This window comes from Delphinapterus leucas, chromosome 3 (genome assembly GCF_059928025.1).
Source record: "Delphinapterus leucas isolate spDelLeu-1000000601 "Yukka" chromosome 3, BTC_Dleu_Yukka2, whole genome shotgun sequence".
Taxonomy (NCBI): domain Eukaryota; kingdom Metazoa; phylum Chordata; class Mammalia; order Artiodactyla; family Monodontidae; genus Delphinapterus; species Delphinapterus leucas.
This window is the reverse complement of record NC_143131.1, coordinates 146,565,911-146,580,540: the sequence shown is the minus strand read 5'-3', so window position 1 is coordinate 146,580,540 and position 14,630 is coordinate 146,565,911. Positions and strand designations below refer to the sequence as shown.

The 14,630-nt window shown below is 47.8% G+C and overlaps 1 protein-coding gene across 1 annotated transcript in view; it reads left to right on the top strand.

The window, feature by feature from the left end:
* The window catches only part of STK10 (serine/threonine kinase 10), a 120,741-nt gene extending 111,897 nt beyond the window's left edge, over nucleotides 1-8,844 (top strand). The window contains exons 18-19 of the mRNA XM_022595106.3: nucleotides 2,335-2,448; nucleotides 6,310-8,844. Of these exons, the coding sequence (XP_022450814.1) occupies nucleotides 2,335-2,448; nucleotides 6,310-6,450 (255 nt within the window). The 3' untranslated portion in view covers nucleotides 6,451-8,844. The remainder of the gene's footprint in view (nucleotides 1-2,334; nucleotides 2,449-6,309) is intronic.
* Nucleotides 8,845-14,630: the final 5,786 nt, after the last annotated feature.

Genomic DNA, 14,630 nt, shown 5'->3' with positions numbered 1-14,630 from the left:
GTCACCACTGTGTCTTGGGAAAAGGTGTCCCAATTACCCTAATACCAAAACCAGACATTACAAGGAGGAAAACTACAGACCTGTATCTCTCATGAACACAGATGCACAAATCCCCAACGAAACGTTGGCAAACAGAATTTAAAAATGTATAAAAAGTAGTATACACCATGACCAGGTGGGATTTATCCCAGGGCTCGTGCAATATATGAAAATGAGTTAATGTAATCCATGACATCAACAGGCTAAAGAAACATCACATGATCATATCATCAACAGATACAGAAAAAGTACTTGACAGGAGCTGACCTCTGCTCAAGATAAACATTCTCAGTAAACTAGGAATAGAGGGGAACTTCCTCAACTTGATAAAGGGTATCTATAAAAACCTACAGCTACTTACCATCATCCTTAATGGTGAGAAGCTCAAAGCTTTCCCACTGAAGTCAGGAAAAGGTATCCTGATATTGACAAGCCCCTTTGTGACCTCCTTCCCTGGGGAGATCCTTGACCTTTTGTTTGCCTCAGGAAAGGTTTGCCTCACCCTAAGGGTCCCTGCCCGGGAGCTGGTACTTGGAGCCCCCTTGTGGTGGAGCGAGGCATTGCCGTACCTGACAGATGGGCTGACACGAACCTCTGTGACCTCAGGAAATTCTTTAGGCTATTGGATCCATCTGGCAATTTCTGGAAAGGCAGGGAGGTGTGGAGGAAACATTGCAGGTACTGACGCCTGTCAGGTAGGGGCTCTGCTGCTTGTTGCTGTGTGAATTTTAGCCAGGCCACTCACCTTCTGTATCTATGTTCCCAACCCTGCCTCATGGGTTTACTGTGAGGATGAACTGAGAAAACCCATGAAGAGTGCTGGGACCCCAGCTCCGGGCAGGCCAGAGGTACTCAGGGCTGCCATAAGTATTATTCCCAACCAAGGCAATTTTTAAATTCCCAGAACCCTTGAGCTTGAAACCCCAAATAAAAATTCCCCAAGGGGTTGTACTCTTCTAGTCCAGTAGGGTTGAGGTATCTGGATAAAGGCACTTTCCCCCTGCTTCTAAACTCCTTATAAACCACAAGATTGATTCTCTGTGAGGAATCAACAGGGAATTGTCACTTTTGCCTTTGAGAGATTCCAGGTTAAGTTTTGTGAGGCAGGTAACTTACCTCAGCGAGAAAACAGTGAGGCTGGCAGGCCTCAGCCAGGTCCATGGCCCTTACCCCTGTCACAAATCTCTCCTGAAGAAATGGTATGTGATGCAGGTAATTATATAACTTATATAAATACAAATTATTTATACACACAGATTATCTTAGCTCACACTGCCATAACAAAATACCACAGACTGGGTGGCTTAAACAACAGAAGTTTATTTTCTTACAGTTTTGGAGCCTGGAAATCCAAGATCAGCTTTGCCAGCATGGCTGGGTTCTCGTGAAGTCTCTCTCTCTGGCTTGCGGATGGATGCCTTCTTGCTGTGTCCTCACATGGCAGAGAGAGAGAGGAGAGAAAAGGAGAGGGGGAGAGAGGGAGATGGGGAGAGGGAGAAAAGGAGGGAAGGAGACAGGGAGGGAGCAGTCTAGCATGTGAGCTCTCTGGTCTCTTCTTATAAGGGCACTAATCCCGCCATGAGGGCCCTACCCTCTTGACCTCATCTAAACCTATTTATCTCCTAAAGGCCCCATATCTCCAAATACCATCACATTGGGCATTAGGGCTTCAACATATGAATTTTGGGGAGACACAATTCAGTACGTAGCACAGATGTTTAACACAATGCTATTTATAATAGTGAAGATTAAGAGCAACCTAAGTGGCCCAAAATAGGGAAATGTTTAAATAAATTAGATAAACCATACTGTGGGATATTTTGTAGGAATTAAAATGATGATTGTAAAAGATGTTAATTCTTTGTATAAATGTTTACATTATAATGTTAAGAGGAGAGGGAGGCAGGTTTCAGAATTGTGTATACAGGGTGAGCTAAACAATGCACAGGACAGAACCTGACAGGAAATATATCTAAAATTCTGTGGTGGGATTAGGGCAGAGATTATTGTTGTTAGTTTTATACATTCGTGTTGAAAAATTCAAACAATGCAGAAAGCCCGAAGTAGAAAGTTGCAAAATTGCTGCAGATCCCACTACTCAGTGAGAAGTATTAATGTTAATATTCTGGAATAGTCTTCCAGGCACCTTTTGGTGCATGTGTCTTTACAGGTAGAGCGTTTTGTATACATGGAGCTTATAATCAAGGAGAAGTAATGAATGAATGATGCTGGTACCTTCATGGTATATCTCAGCCCTCTGTGCTTCTTACCTGTACTTCCTGGAATATGTTGCAGAATGAAAAGTGTCACCTCCTGGTAGAGCATGAAACCCAGAAGCTGAAGGCCCTGGACGAAAGCCATAACCAGAACCTAAAGGAATGGCGGGACAAGCTTCGGCCACGCAAAAAGGTAACCCTGGCTGGGCTGGTGGGCTCAGTGGTGAGCTCTGCTTCGTGCTGTGCCATCGGTGTCTGCCTGGGGTATGGATATAGGTACAGATATGGATAAGGTACAGATTTATGGATTTATTTGAAGGAACTGGCTCGCCCAGTTGTTGGGACTGTTAAGCCTGAGATCTGCAGGGCAGACTGCAGGCTGGAGAGCCAGGGAAGAGTTGATGTTGCAGCGCTGAGCCCCAGGGCAGTGTGGAGGCCCAATCCCTCTTTCTTTAGCGGGACCTCAGTCTTTCTCTTAAGGCCTGCAACTGACTGAGTGAGGCCCAACCACATTTTGGAGGGTAAGCTGCTTTAATTCAGTCTACTGAGTTAAATGTTAATCACATATAAAAAATTCCTTCACAGTGACATCTAGACTAGTGTTTGACCAAACAACTGGTTACCATGGCTTTGCCAGGTTGACAAATAAATTGACCATCACAGGGCCTCAGTGTGGTCACTTGTAAAGTGAAGATAATGAATATTGTATAGTGTTATGCAGAAAACCACCAGCCCACAGTATAGGCCAAGGACGTACTCATGTCCTCCCACTCTCCTAAACTCTCTGAGGAGAGAGCTGCCCTAATTACCCTTGATCATGTGTCCTGAGCCCTGAGGTTTGTTCTGCCGTCGTACTTGAGCTCTACTTGCTGTAACTGTGATCTGCCCAGGAGGCAGTTGCCCACCTCAGCCATATAACAGCCTTGGGAGTCCTTGAATAGAGGCTTCCCTCCCTGTGCTAATGGAGCTTTCTAGCTGGAAGCTGGCCAGGGTCCCAGACCTTCCTGTTAATAGGCCCACGCTTATCTGTAACCACGCATGGTCCGCTAGGACTTTTGATACTTGACACTCAAATCAATTATACTCCTGCTGACACAGGCTGATCTGGCATCAGGAAATAGATGCTCACCTGGTTCTCTTACCTAGGGCTTCTGTACCCTTGGCACATCCTGAGAGTCTGAAAATGAATCATCATCTTGCCTCTAGCAACTGCCCAGATTGCTTCTTGGGGGTGCCTGGGCTTAGGGGAGGTGCCATAGTGTGTATTTGGAGAGCCATTGGATTTTGCTGGTGCGGGCTGCCTCTTTCCAGAATTCTTTGTAGAATCATCCCATCCTTAGTCACCTGGGTTGCTGCTGGAACACTGGCCCGGAGGTGGTGATCTGCATCCTGGAATAAACGTTCTTTTATACTCTTGCATTTCAGTCAGCAGCTTTGAGCTGCTGCCCGTGTATGGGGGGGCAGGCGAGATGACTGTACATTGTGGAATATTTTTAGAAAAATTCAGATTTCTTTCTTTCAGTAAGTATAGAATATCTTGTAAGGTCAATAAGGTGTTGCTTGGGTCATAGTTGACACAGAGTGTGGCCTCAGACAAGTCTTCCCTCCTGAACCTTGCTTTTTGGGGCCATAAGATGAAGATAACATTTCTTCCCTTAAGACAGGTGTTAGTACACTATTGCCCATGGGCCAAATCTGACCCACCACCTGTATTTGTAAATAAAGGTTTAATGGAACACAGCCATGCTCGTTCATTTACTATCATCTCTGGCTGATTTTACACCAAACAGCAGTTGAGTAGTTGCAATAGAGACCTTAAGGTTTGCAAAGGCAAAAAAATTTACCATCTGGCCCTTTACAGAAAAAAGACTGCTGATTCCTGCCGTAGGTTATATAGAGGAATATATAGGTTATATAGAGGTAAAATAGAGCAGTGCTTAAGAGCACAGGCTTTAAGGAAGACAGACGTGGGAGAAAGTCCTAGCTCCCCCATTACTAGCTGTGAGACCCTGGGCAAGTTACTAAACCTCTCTGTGCTCAAAAAAGTGGTAGCTAGGGGCTTCCCTGGTGGCGCAGTGGTTGAGAGTCCGCCTGCCGATGCAGGGGACACGGGTTCGTGCCCTGGTCTGGGAAGATCCCACATGCCGCGGAGCGGCTGGGCCCGTAAGCCATGGCCACTGATCCTGTGCGTCCAGAGCCTGTGCTCCGCAAGGGGAGAGGCCACAACAGTGAGAGGCCCGCGTATCGCAAAAAAACAAACAAACAAAAAAAAAGTGGTAGCTATTATAATAAAATTGGTATTCCTATAGCAGAAGTTACAAACTGATGGCCCACAGGCTGAAACTGGCTTATAGACATTAGGTATGGCCAACATACAGCAATTCAAAAAATTGTTTTAAGTTGCCAGTTTTTTAAGTATAAGGAAATTTTACATAAAAATCTGGATTTCCAGTATCTTTTGAATATGGATGTCTTACAACAGACTGGAAAAATTGGCATTGTGATTCAGTGTCCCTTCCCCATTTTTCCTTAGAGGTAGAGCTCACTAGAATTTAGTACTGTTGAAGGAATGAGAGCTTAAGGGGGTATCTAGTAATTAAGTTGTTTGTTGACACTATTTCAGGGCATCAAATAATAGTTTTAGGGGCTTCCCTGGTGGCACAGTGGTTGAGAGTCCATCTGCCAATGCAGGGGACACGGGTTCGTGCCCCGGTCCGGGAAGATCCCACATGCTGCGGAGCGGCTGGGCCCGTGAGCCATGGCCGCTGAGCCTGCGCGTCCAGAGCCTGTGCTCCGCAACGGGAGAGGCCACGACAGTGAGAGGCCCGCATACAAAAAAATAATAATAATAATAATAGTTTTAAAGAGAGAGACATAATAGAATGCTGGTCAAATCCTGTGAAAGTGGTTACTTCTATAGTGAAAGTAATAAAGAAGCCACATTTACTGAGTAACTCATGTGTGCCTGGCTTTGCAGATGGTGGCACACAGTGCTTCAGAGCTTGAACTCTGAAGTTAGACCCATCTTGGCTCTGCTCCCAGCTAGCTGAATGACCTTGGGCAAGTGACCTAAGCTCTCTGAGCCTCAGTTTCTCCATCGTTAATGGGGATAGTGGTATCTATCTCATAGGGTGAAGATTAAATAAGATGTAATGCACTTAGCATAGTGTCTGACATGTAGGAAGTACTAAGTAATTATAGCCCATTAGTTTTTAATTTAATCTTTGCAGTAGCCCGGCCAGGCAGGTAGTGATATTGCCATTTTACACGAGAGGAAACAGGCTTGGAGAGGAAAGGTAGCATGCAGAGGCCCACCCAGCTGGTAATGGAGCTGAATCCTATTTGACTGTAAAGCCCCTGCTCTTTCCTCTGCACTCTGCTTCCTTTCTTAATTGAATAATTATTTATTTTTGGAGAACCCTCAAGAAATTTTTCTGGTAGGACACAATTTAGCTAGATAAACTTGCGTGTGCCCAAGGGAAGCTCCTGCAGTGCTTGTCGTCTAGATGCTCCCCTTGCAGTTATCTGATGTGCTTTTACAACGTAGAGAACCCCTGTCCTACCACAGATGTTCAGAATTAGAATCTCAGGGGGGTGGCATGACTGCATGTATATTTTGAAAAGAAGTCCCCTGATTTTGCAGGACGGTGCCCTGGTTAGAAACACCATGTAACTCGGACATCTCTGTTTCCCCTGCTGTTAAACCTCTTGCTTCATTTTCTACCTCAGGTTTTTCTCCATTCTTTTGGTTGTTTTCCTGCCAGCTGATTTGCATCTGCTTCTCCCTCACACCCCATCTAGACTGGCATTTCGCCAAAGCAGAGCCCTTGGTCCATAGGAAACGCCTGCGTGGCTGTGGCACGAGGAAGGAGGAGGTGGTACCTACCTTCTGGGTGATGGGCGCTGGGACAGGAGCGAGGGAAGACCAAGTTACCAGAGCACTGAGGCCTGGGAGGGGAAGTTCCAGAGAAGGCCACTTTGGTGGGGGTCCTGTGGTTGGGGAAGACTTGTGTCCTAAGGGATCCAAACGAGCTCTGTCTGCCCTCTGTCCTAGGCTCTGGAAGAAGAGCTGAACCAGAAGAAACGAGAGCAGGAGATGTTCTTCAAAATGAACGAGGAGGCAGACTGCCTGAGCCCCACCACCCCAAACAAGGCCACCAAGTTCTTCCCCTACAGCTCTGCGGATGCTTCGTAACAGCCGCCCAGGGCTGTGGCTGGCAGGCCGGTGGGCCTCGGGGCCGTCCCATTCTCTGTGAACAAGTAACTCAGGAGCCCCTTCCCTCTTGCTTCCATGCCGGCTCGAATCCAGCCCCTTGCCTTGTGCCACCCCAGCTGTGCCTGACAGACCCACCCGGCATTTCTGACTCTCGCTGGTCGTGGAGGGCGAGGTTTTATGATGTGCCTGATACTAACGTGCATTCCATTTGAGCCCCAGGTTCCTTTGAGCTGTCAGCGACTTGGGCTGTTGGGGGGGGGCAGGGACCAGGAGGAATAGGTGTTCTGTGGCCTCGAGGCCCCTCCTGTTTGCCAAAACACCAGCTTTGCTGTCTGTGGGCACAAAGTGCTACTGCTGAAGTCACCGTGGGCGTGTCCTATTGTAATTGCCGGTGGCTTTTCAGCCATTCCCTGCAGTGTCAGACCAAGAACCATGCCTTCTAACAGCCATTCTGGTTCCCAGTGGAGCCTAGTCTGCAGCCAGCTGCTCAGGGGGTGCCCTCCTTCCTCCAGTTCCCCCAATCTGCTTTCTTCTTGAGACAGCATCTACAGTGGTGGGATGGGGAGAGGCTGAACGCTTCACCCTGATCTCAAGTGTTTCGTGCCATCTTATACTCTCCCTTCCTGCACATACATGCACGCATGCACGCGCGTGCACACACACACACACACACACACACACACACACCCTTGGCCCCCTGGGCCTCTTGTGCCAGGTGGATTGGAACATGTTCGCTGCCTGGGCCTGTGCCACTGAACACGTGAGGGGAGCCGTTGGTATGGGCGTGCTGGGGGTTGGCACCAGAGGCACAGGCTGAACCACCAGCCTGCGATTCCTTTTGGGCCTGCACGGGATCCTATGTTCAGGGATAAATTCCTCGCCGCACAAGACTTTCCCACCCCAGTCATTCTGTCTCACACTTACCCACCCTGTCTGCAGGTGATACGGAAAGGCTGCTTCCCTCTGCTCTGTGTCCCTCCTAGTTCAGAGTCCGGCCTCACACTTCACACAGAGGCTGGCAGTCACTGGAACTTCTGTTCAGGGAGAAAAAGCATCAGGGAGAAATGCAGTGCTTCCCGCCCCCAGAAACCTGGCAAAAGCAAAGCTTCTGTATCTCAGATGGAATGCTGGGCCTTTGGATGACTCAGCTGGCCTCCCACAGATTCTGATCCCCACAGGCTGCAGAGCGTAGATAACCCAATAAAAGCAAATGCTCAACCCAGTGTTCGGTTTATTTACAAAGAAAACTTTTTTTCACCTTTATGTCTAACTTGAAAAAAATATAAATAAATGGCTTCCTTAGGAAAATGCCTGTTTTAAAAAAACAAAGCAGAAAACTGAAGGTGATTCTGAGGAATCAAATGGGTGTACTGAGTCTGGGTACTATTTTGGTGGTGATGGGGTGGTTGACACACCCTGGGAGGACTTCCTCTTTCTTCACTCCTATAGGTAAGGGTTCAGTGCTTTGCCTTTCTAAAGCAGTTCCCTGGAGTTTTCTGGGGACTGGTTGTAAATGGATCTTGGGAAAGTAGGGTAACCATTCAATAGGAAAAGGGACTTGGGGTTCCAAAGACTTACATATGCAGTAAAGATGCACTGGGGGCCGTGGGAAGGCACTGGCCCTCTTCGGTTAGTGAGCACTCAGCTTGCCTGCTTCACTATTTGACCCAGAAGGGACAATTTTCAGGTCTCACACAAATGAGACAAGTGAAACAATTGTGCCCTTTGATTCTCTTTGGTGCACAGGTGCTGGGAAAACGTGAACTAACAGTGTAACTACAGAACACAGACCCAGTTCCACCAGGCGAGGCCAGCATTGGCGAATGGTCAGGTGATGGCCAGTGGCAGGGCTGACTTGTGCTTTATTTACAATACTGCCTTTTGTAGCCTGGGGTGTGAGAATGAGTATTAGGTGAAATGCCGGTTTCATGGTGTAGGTGAAAGTCTTTGATCATTTCCTTCTTTGGTTTGTCGTTCACATTGGAATCTCATTCAAGGAGCTGCTGCTTCCTGCTCAGTGCTGCCTTAGCCTTAACACCTCCCCTGTCCTTCCTGGATGGGGTCTGGTTGGGTCTCCCAGTCTCACAATTGAGCCAGCGTGCAATGCCCAACATTGAGAAGGCCCATGCAGTATTCTTTGTGTTCCGTGCTAATGTTTTCTCTGGAAGGGACAGACGGAACTGTTTCACATTTACAGTCAATTTTTAGCAGAGTAAATAGAACTAACTTATATTTTCCTCTTCATGAAGAATAGAAGTTATTTTTATGTAGTTTCCAAACTTTATATAAAAAACTTCTGTAAAATGTTCTCTTCAAAGTTAACTGCGAGAATGTAAATATGCTTCTAATAAAATAACAAGGTTGGAAACTCTGTGCATTTGGGTTTGTTCTCTTGGATTCGGGTGGGAAAAGCAGGGCAGACTTAAACAAGAAAGGGTTTCCTATCTTCTGAATACACTGGTGCCTCCCAGGCTGTACAGCAGGTCAGACATTGGGGTTTCTGTTCTGAAAGAAGTTACGCTTGGCTGTGTGTGTGTTTTCTCTACAGACATTTATATCATTCTCATTTAACAGTGAACATTTGACCCCAGGAGTTTTTACATGTTAACTTATTGAATCCTTTCAACAACCCACGAGGAAGACATTGTCATTCTCGTTTTATAGACAAGGAAACATGCTGGGTAAGGGGAGAGTCAGGCAAAAGCTCAGAGCACTGGTAAGTGCTGATAAAGTGCCTATGGCTTCAAAGTTTGAACTGCACTGTCTCCTCCACAGCTCCTCTCCTGCCAACTGCACCCATTACATTTAGCAAGAGTCACACACACTTAACCACCAGCATCTCTGCCATGTTCAAAAGCGTCAGCCATGGGCTTCCCTGGTGGCACAGTGGTTAAGAATCCGCCTGCCAGTGCAGGGGACACGGGTTCGAGCCCTGGTCCGGGAAGATCCCACATGCCGCGGAGCAACTAAGCCCGTGCGCCACAACTTCTGAGCCTGCGCTCTAGAGCCCACGAGCCACAACTACTGAGCCCATGTGCCACAATAACTGAAGCCCGCATGCCTAGGGCCTGTGCTCCGCAACAAGAGTAGCCACCGCAATGAGAATCCCGCGCACCGCAACGAAGAGCAGCCCCCACTCACCGCAACTGGAGAAAGGCTGCGCACAGCAAAGACCCAATGCAGCCCCCAAAAAAGTGTCAGCCATGCCTCTAAAACCTCATTCAGGGGTTCTTAACCTGGAGTCCATGGACCCACCCCTCAAACACACACAAGGGATCCATGGGTAGAATTCAGGGTATCTTTGTACCTGGATGGGAAATATTTGGTCTTTAGTTTCACTAACCTCTAACTGAAACTCAGCATTTCCTTTCCTTATGGGTATAGGCAACAAACTCTAATATTATTAGCAGTACTTGTGACTATGTCAGCAGTAGAAATCACAGAGACTGCATCTCACGTTACAGCTGTTGCAGACATCTTCAATTATCATTTTCGTTCATCATTTAATTATAGTAGTTATTGGACCTACTACTAGATCTTGTTATTTAATGAGATACAAATATAATACATATGACATATATCACACATAGTATATATATTTTCTAATATTTTGACACCTCTATTTCATTATGACTGGTTTCACTTGTAATCTATGTGCTTTATACTGTGCATTTGAAAATACTATTCTGAGAAGGGGTTTATATTGTTTGTGGAATGCCTTAAGAACCCCTCCTCTGTAGCCCTGAGTTGTCACTGGCCTAGAAACTTTCCTGTCACTGTCCAAGAAACCTTCTCACCAGCAGGTGGCAGTCCACTGTCACAGTGTCCCAAAGATCTGTGAACTCGATGTGTCTGGGGGGGATGCAGGCGGATAAGCAGCTGGCATGCCTCCCATTAAGGAGTAGAAATTGACTGAGGTTCCCAGGGAAAAAGGTTCATTCGACTGGTGGAAAAGACAGTGCATTAGGGGATGCGTGGCACTTTTCCCAAGTTCCCATGAGATTTCCCATGAGATGCTTCCACATTAATTGACAACTCTTAAACGCCAAGTGTTAGAGACGCTGAAATGAATCAGACATTGACACTGGCTTCAAAATGCTTGTCCTCCTGGGGAAACAGACCTGGTGAAGCAGAGTGTTAGTTCAGGCTGATGTAGCCTGGGAGAATCAGGGAAGGCTTCCCAGTGGAGGTGATGCCGAGTCTAGGAGGACAAACTTGTATGTGCCAAAACACATGCATTCAGAGACTGGGCTATAGTTGAGAGTGAATGGTTTATGGGCCATGAGGCTGAGAAAAGGACAGGGCCAGACCGGCATTCCAGGCTCAGGCTGACCTTTACTGCCCCGAGAGCAGTACGAAGGCTGGGAAAGAGTTTACTCAGAGGAAGGACAGTTGAAATCATGTTGAAATCATGAGCGTAGCAATCCAAGAGATGGGCCGAGAAGAACAGAGACAAAATCAAATGGGAATATTGGCTCACAAAGGTTGGAGACTTTAGGAAGGAAAGGGCAGACTGCAGGCTTCATGAGGGCAGGGAGTAAGACCTTAGCTGACCCTTAAACACCCAGAATCCAGCACGCTGCAACACCAAGATACGCAGTCTGGGCTTCTCATGCCATAAAGGGAGCAGTAGGGATCTGGGGGCTATAGAATGGATGTATATTAACTCACTGTGCTACCATGGGTGTTCACTAGGTCTGATTAACAAGTATGTCTTTAGTTAAAAATGAAACAGAGAACTTCCAATTCCAGTGACGGCAGACTAGGTCATCCTGATCAGTCCTGACACTGAGGACGATTAGAAAATCTGGACAAAAATACTGAACATGAGACAGGCTGGGACCTGGGACCCTTTGCTGCAGTGCTTGCACCTGGGCAAATGTCTCTTCGAGCAACAGAACACAAAGAAACTACAAGGGACTAAAAACAACTGCGTGCCTGCGCAGATGGGGCAAGTTATGCGCAACGGGATACAAAGAGGCCAAAAGAACCCAACTCTCATTTCTGAAGAGCTGGGAGCAAAAGCAGGGTACTATGCATGCCCCCTCCACACAGCACCACCAAAGGGCTGGGCACACCACCTAAGCCACCCCTCCAGGCTGGTCCTTGGACACACCCCTACCCTCACCCCATATAAGGAACCAGCTCATGCCCACGCCCCCTTCCCTGGGAAGGGAAAAGCCTTGCCTGAATTTTTGTCTAGCCTCTTAACAATATCTATTGATTAAGGAGGCCAAGAACCCTGGGTGGTAACAGATTTATGGCACCCAATGTGGGGCAGTTGTCCCCTTCCCGGGAGGGGATCTGGGCACCTCTGGGACCACCGAATGCAGCTTCCCCATGGGTGACAAGTGGCCACCTGAACGTCTTGTTTCAGCATCACCATGTTTGGTAAGTCTGCCTTCCTGGCCCCTGGGGGCCTCAGTACCCTCATTCAGGCAATGCTTTCCCCCTCTCCCTTGTCCCTTTCCCTCTCCTGATAGCTCTCTACCTCTCCTCTCTCTGTCCTCTCCTACTTCTGGCCTATCCTTCCGCGTGGACGTCAGGCAGCTACAGCATCACTCCTCTCAGCTTGTGAGACCATGCTCCCTCTGGCCGGCAATGGCTCACCTTGACAGGTGACAAGCAGAGGCCGGAGAGGCTCGCCTCACACCGTGCAAATCCTGGTCCAGCGGGCTCTCTCTGCAGGGAGATTTATGAGAGTGATAGAGGCTCAAACCTCATACTGTGTAGTGGCTGGAAGTCCTATTGTCCTGATATTCTCACCTTTATTTTCCTGCTGTCTCTCTCTTTTTCAGTCTTTTCTGTCCCTCCCTTTATCTCTCCCTTGATCCTTATACCTGCACTCCGGTCCCCTTTATCCTGAAAACTTCTTGTTCGTGTCTTTAAGTTTTTGTCATTGTTATCTTTGTTTTATGTAGTTTTGTCTGTCCAATAGCTCCTGCAAGTCTCCGCCGACATTGTGGGCACAGTGGAGCACTTAAGCCTTGAAATACAAACACAGCCCACATCGCCCAAGACTCCAGCCTTGGGCTACTTACTGGGATTTTAAAGAAAAACAGGCAGTGGGGGTGGGGCGGGGAGAGGAGCTTGCATCTTTCTCCTCTGCCTTTGCAACGTAACTACTCTATCTGAACTCAAGGAGTTTGCATTTCTCTCCTCTGCTTCTGCAATGTAACTATTCTGCCTGGGCTCTCAGGAACTACCTGATCTATCTGTAGCTCCCCAAATTGAGAAGAGAAAAAAAAAGAGGTCTTTTAAATTCAAGTGGGGTGGGAATGTAAATTGGTACAACCATTATGGAGAACAGTATGGAGATTCCTTAAAAAACTAAATATAGAACTACCATATGATCCAGCAAGCCCACTCCTGGGCATATATCCGGAGAAAACCGTAATTCAAAAAGATACATGCACCCCAATGCACCACTATTTACAACAGCCAAGACATGGAAGCAACCTAAATGTCCATCGACAGAGGAATGGATGAAGAAGATGTGGTACATATATACACAACAGAATATTACTCAGCCATAAAAAAGAATGAAATAATGCCATTTGCAGCAACATGGATGGACCTAGAGATTATCATACTGAGTGAGGTAAGTCAGAGAAAGACAAATATCACATGATACCACTTATATGTGGAATCCACACAAAAAAAATGATACAAATGAACTTACTTACAAAACAGAAACAGACTCACAGATCTAGAATTCAAATTTATGGTTACCAAAGGGGAAACCTGGAGGGAAGTGATAAATTAGGAGATTGGGAGTAACATATACACAATACTATATATAAAATAGATAAACAACAAGATCTACTGTATAGCACAGGGAACTCTACTCAATATTCTGTAATAACCTATATGGGAAAAGAATCTGAAAAAGAATGGATATATATATATTGGGTTGGCCAAAATGTTGGGTTTTCCCGTAATATATGTATACTTTTCCCAATATATGTATAACTGATTCACTTTGTTGTACACCTGAAACTAACACAGCATTGTGAATCAACTATACTCCAATACAAATTTTAAAAAAATTAAAAAAATAGGGGGACGAGGGGAAGATGGTGGATGAGTAAGACGCGGAGATCACCTTCCTCCCCACAGATACACCAGAAATACATCTACACGTGGAACAACTCCTACAGAACACCTACTGAATGCTGGCAGAAGACCTCAGACCTCCCAAAAGGCAAGAAACTCCCTACGTACCTGGGTAGGGAAAAAGAAAAAAGAGAGACAAAAGAATAGGGACGGGACTTGCACCAGTGGGAGGGAGCTGTGAAGGAGGAAAGGTTACCACACACTAGGAAGCCACTTCGCGGGCGGAGACTGCAGGTGGCGGAGGGAGGAAGCTTCGGAGCCGCGGAGGAGAGCGCAGCAACAGGCGTGCGGACGGCAAAGCGGGGAGATTCCCGCACAGAGGATCGGTGCCGACCGGCACTCACCAGCCCGAGAGGCTTGTCTGCTTCCCCGCCAGAATGGGCAGGGCTGGGAGCTGAGGCTCGGGCTTCGGTCGAGCGCAGGGAGAGGACTGGGGTTGGCGGCCTGAACACAGCCTGAAGGAGTTAGTGCACCACGCGGGAGGGAGTCCGGGAAAAGGTCTGGAGTTGCCGAAAAGGCAAGAGACTTTTTCTTCCCTCTTTGTTTCCTGGTGCGCGAGGAGAGGGGATTAAGAGCGCTGCTTAAAGGAGCTCCAGAAACGGGCGCGAGCCGCGGCTAAAAGCATGGACCCCAGAGACGGGCGGGAGACGCTAAGGCTGCTGCTGCCGCCACCAAGGGGCTTGTGTGCGAGCACAGGTCACTATCCACACCCCTCTTCCGGGGAGCCTGTGCAGCCCGCCACTGCCAGGGTCCCGGGATCCAGGGACAACTCCCCCGGGAGAACGCACGGTGCGCCTCAGGCTGGTGCGACGTCACGCTGGCATCTGCCGCCGCAGGCTCGCCCCGCACTCCGTGCCCCTCCCTCCCCCGGGCCTGAGTGAGCCAGAGCCCCCACATCGGCGGCTCCTTTAACCCCGTCCTGTCTGAGCGAAAAACAGACGCCCTCCAGCGACCTACACGCAGAGGCGGGCAAAATCCAAAGCTGAGCCCCTGGGAGCTGTGAGAACAAAGAAGAGAAAGGGAAATCTCTCCCAGCAGCCTCA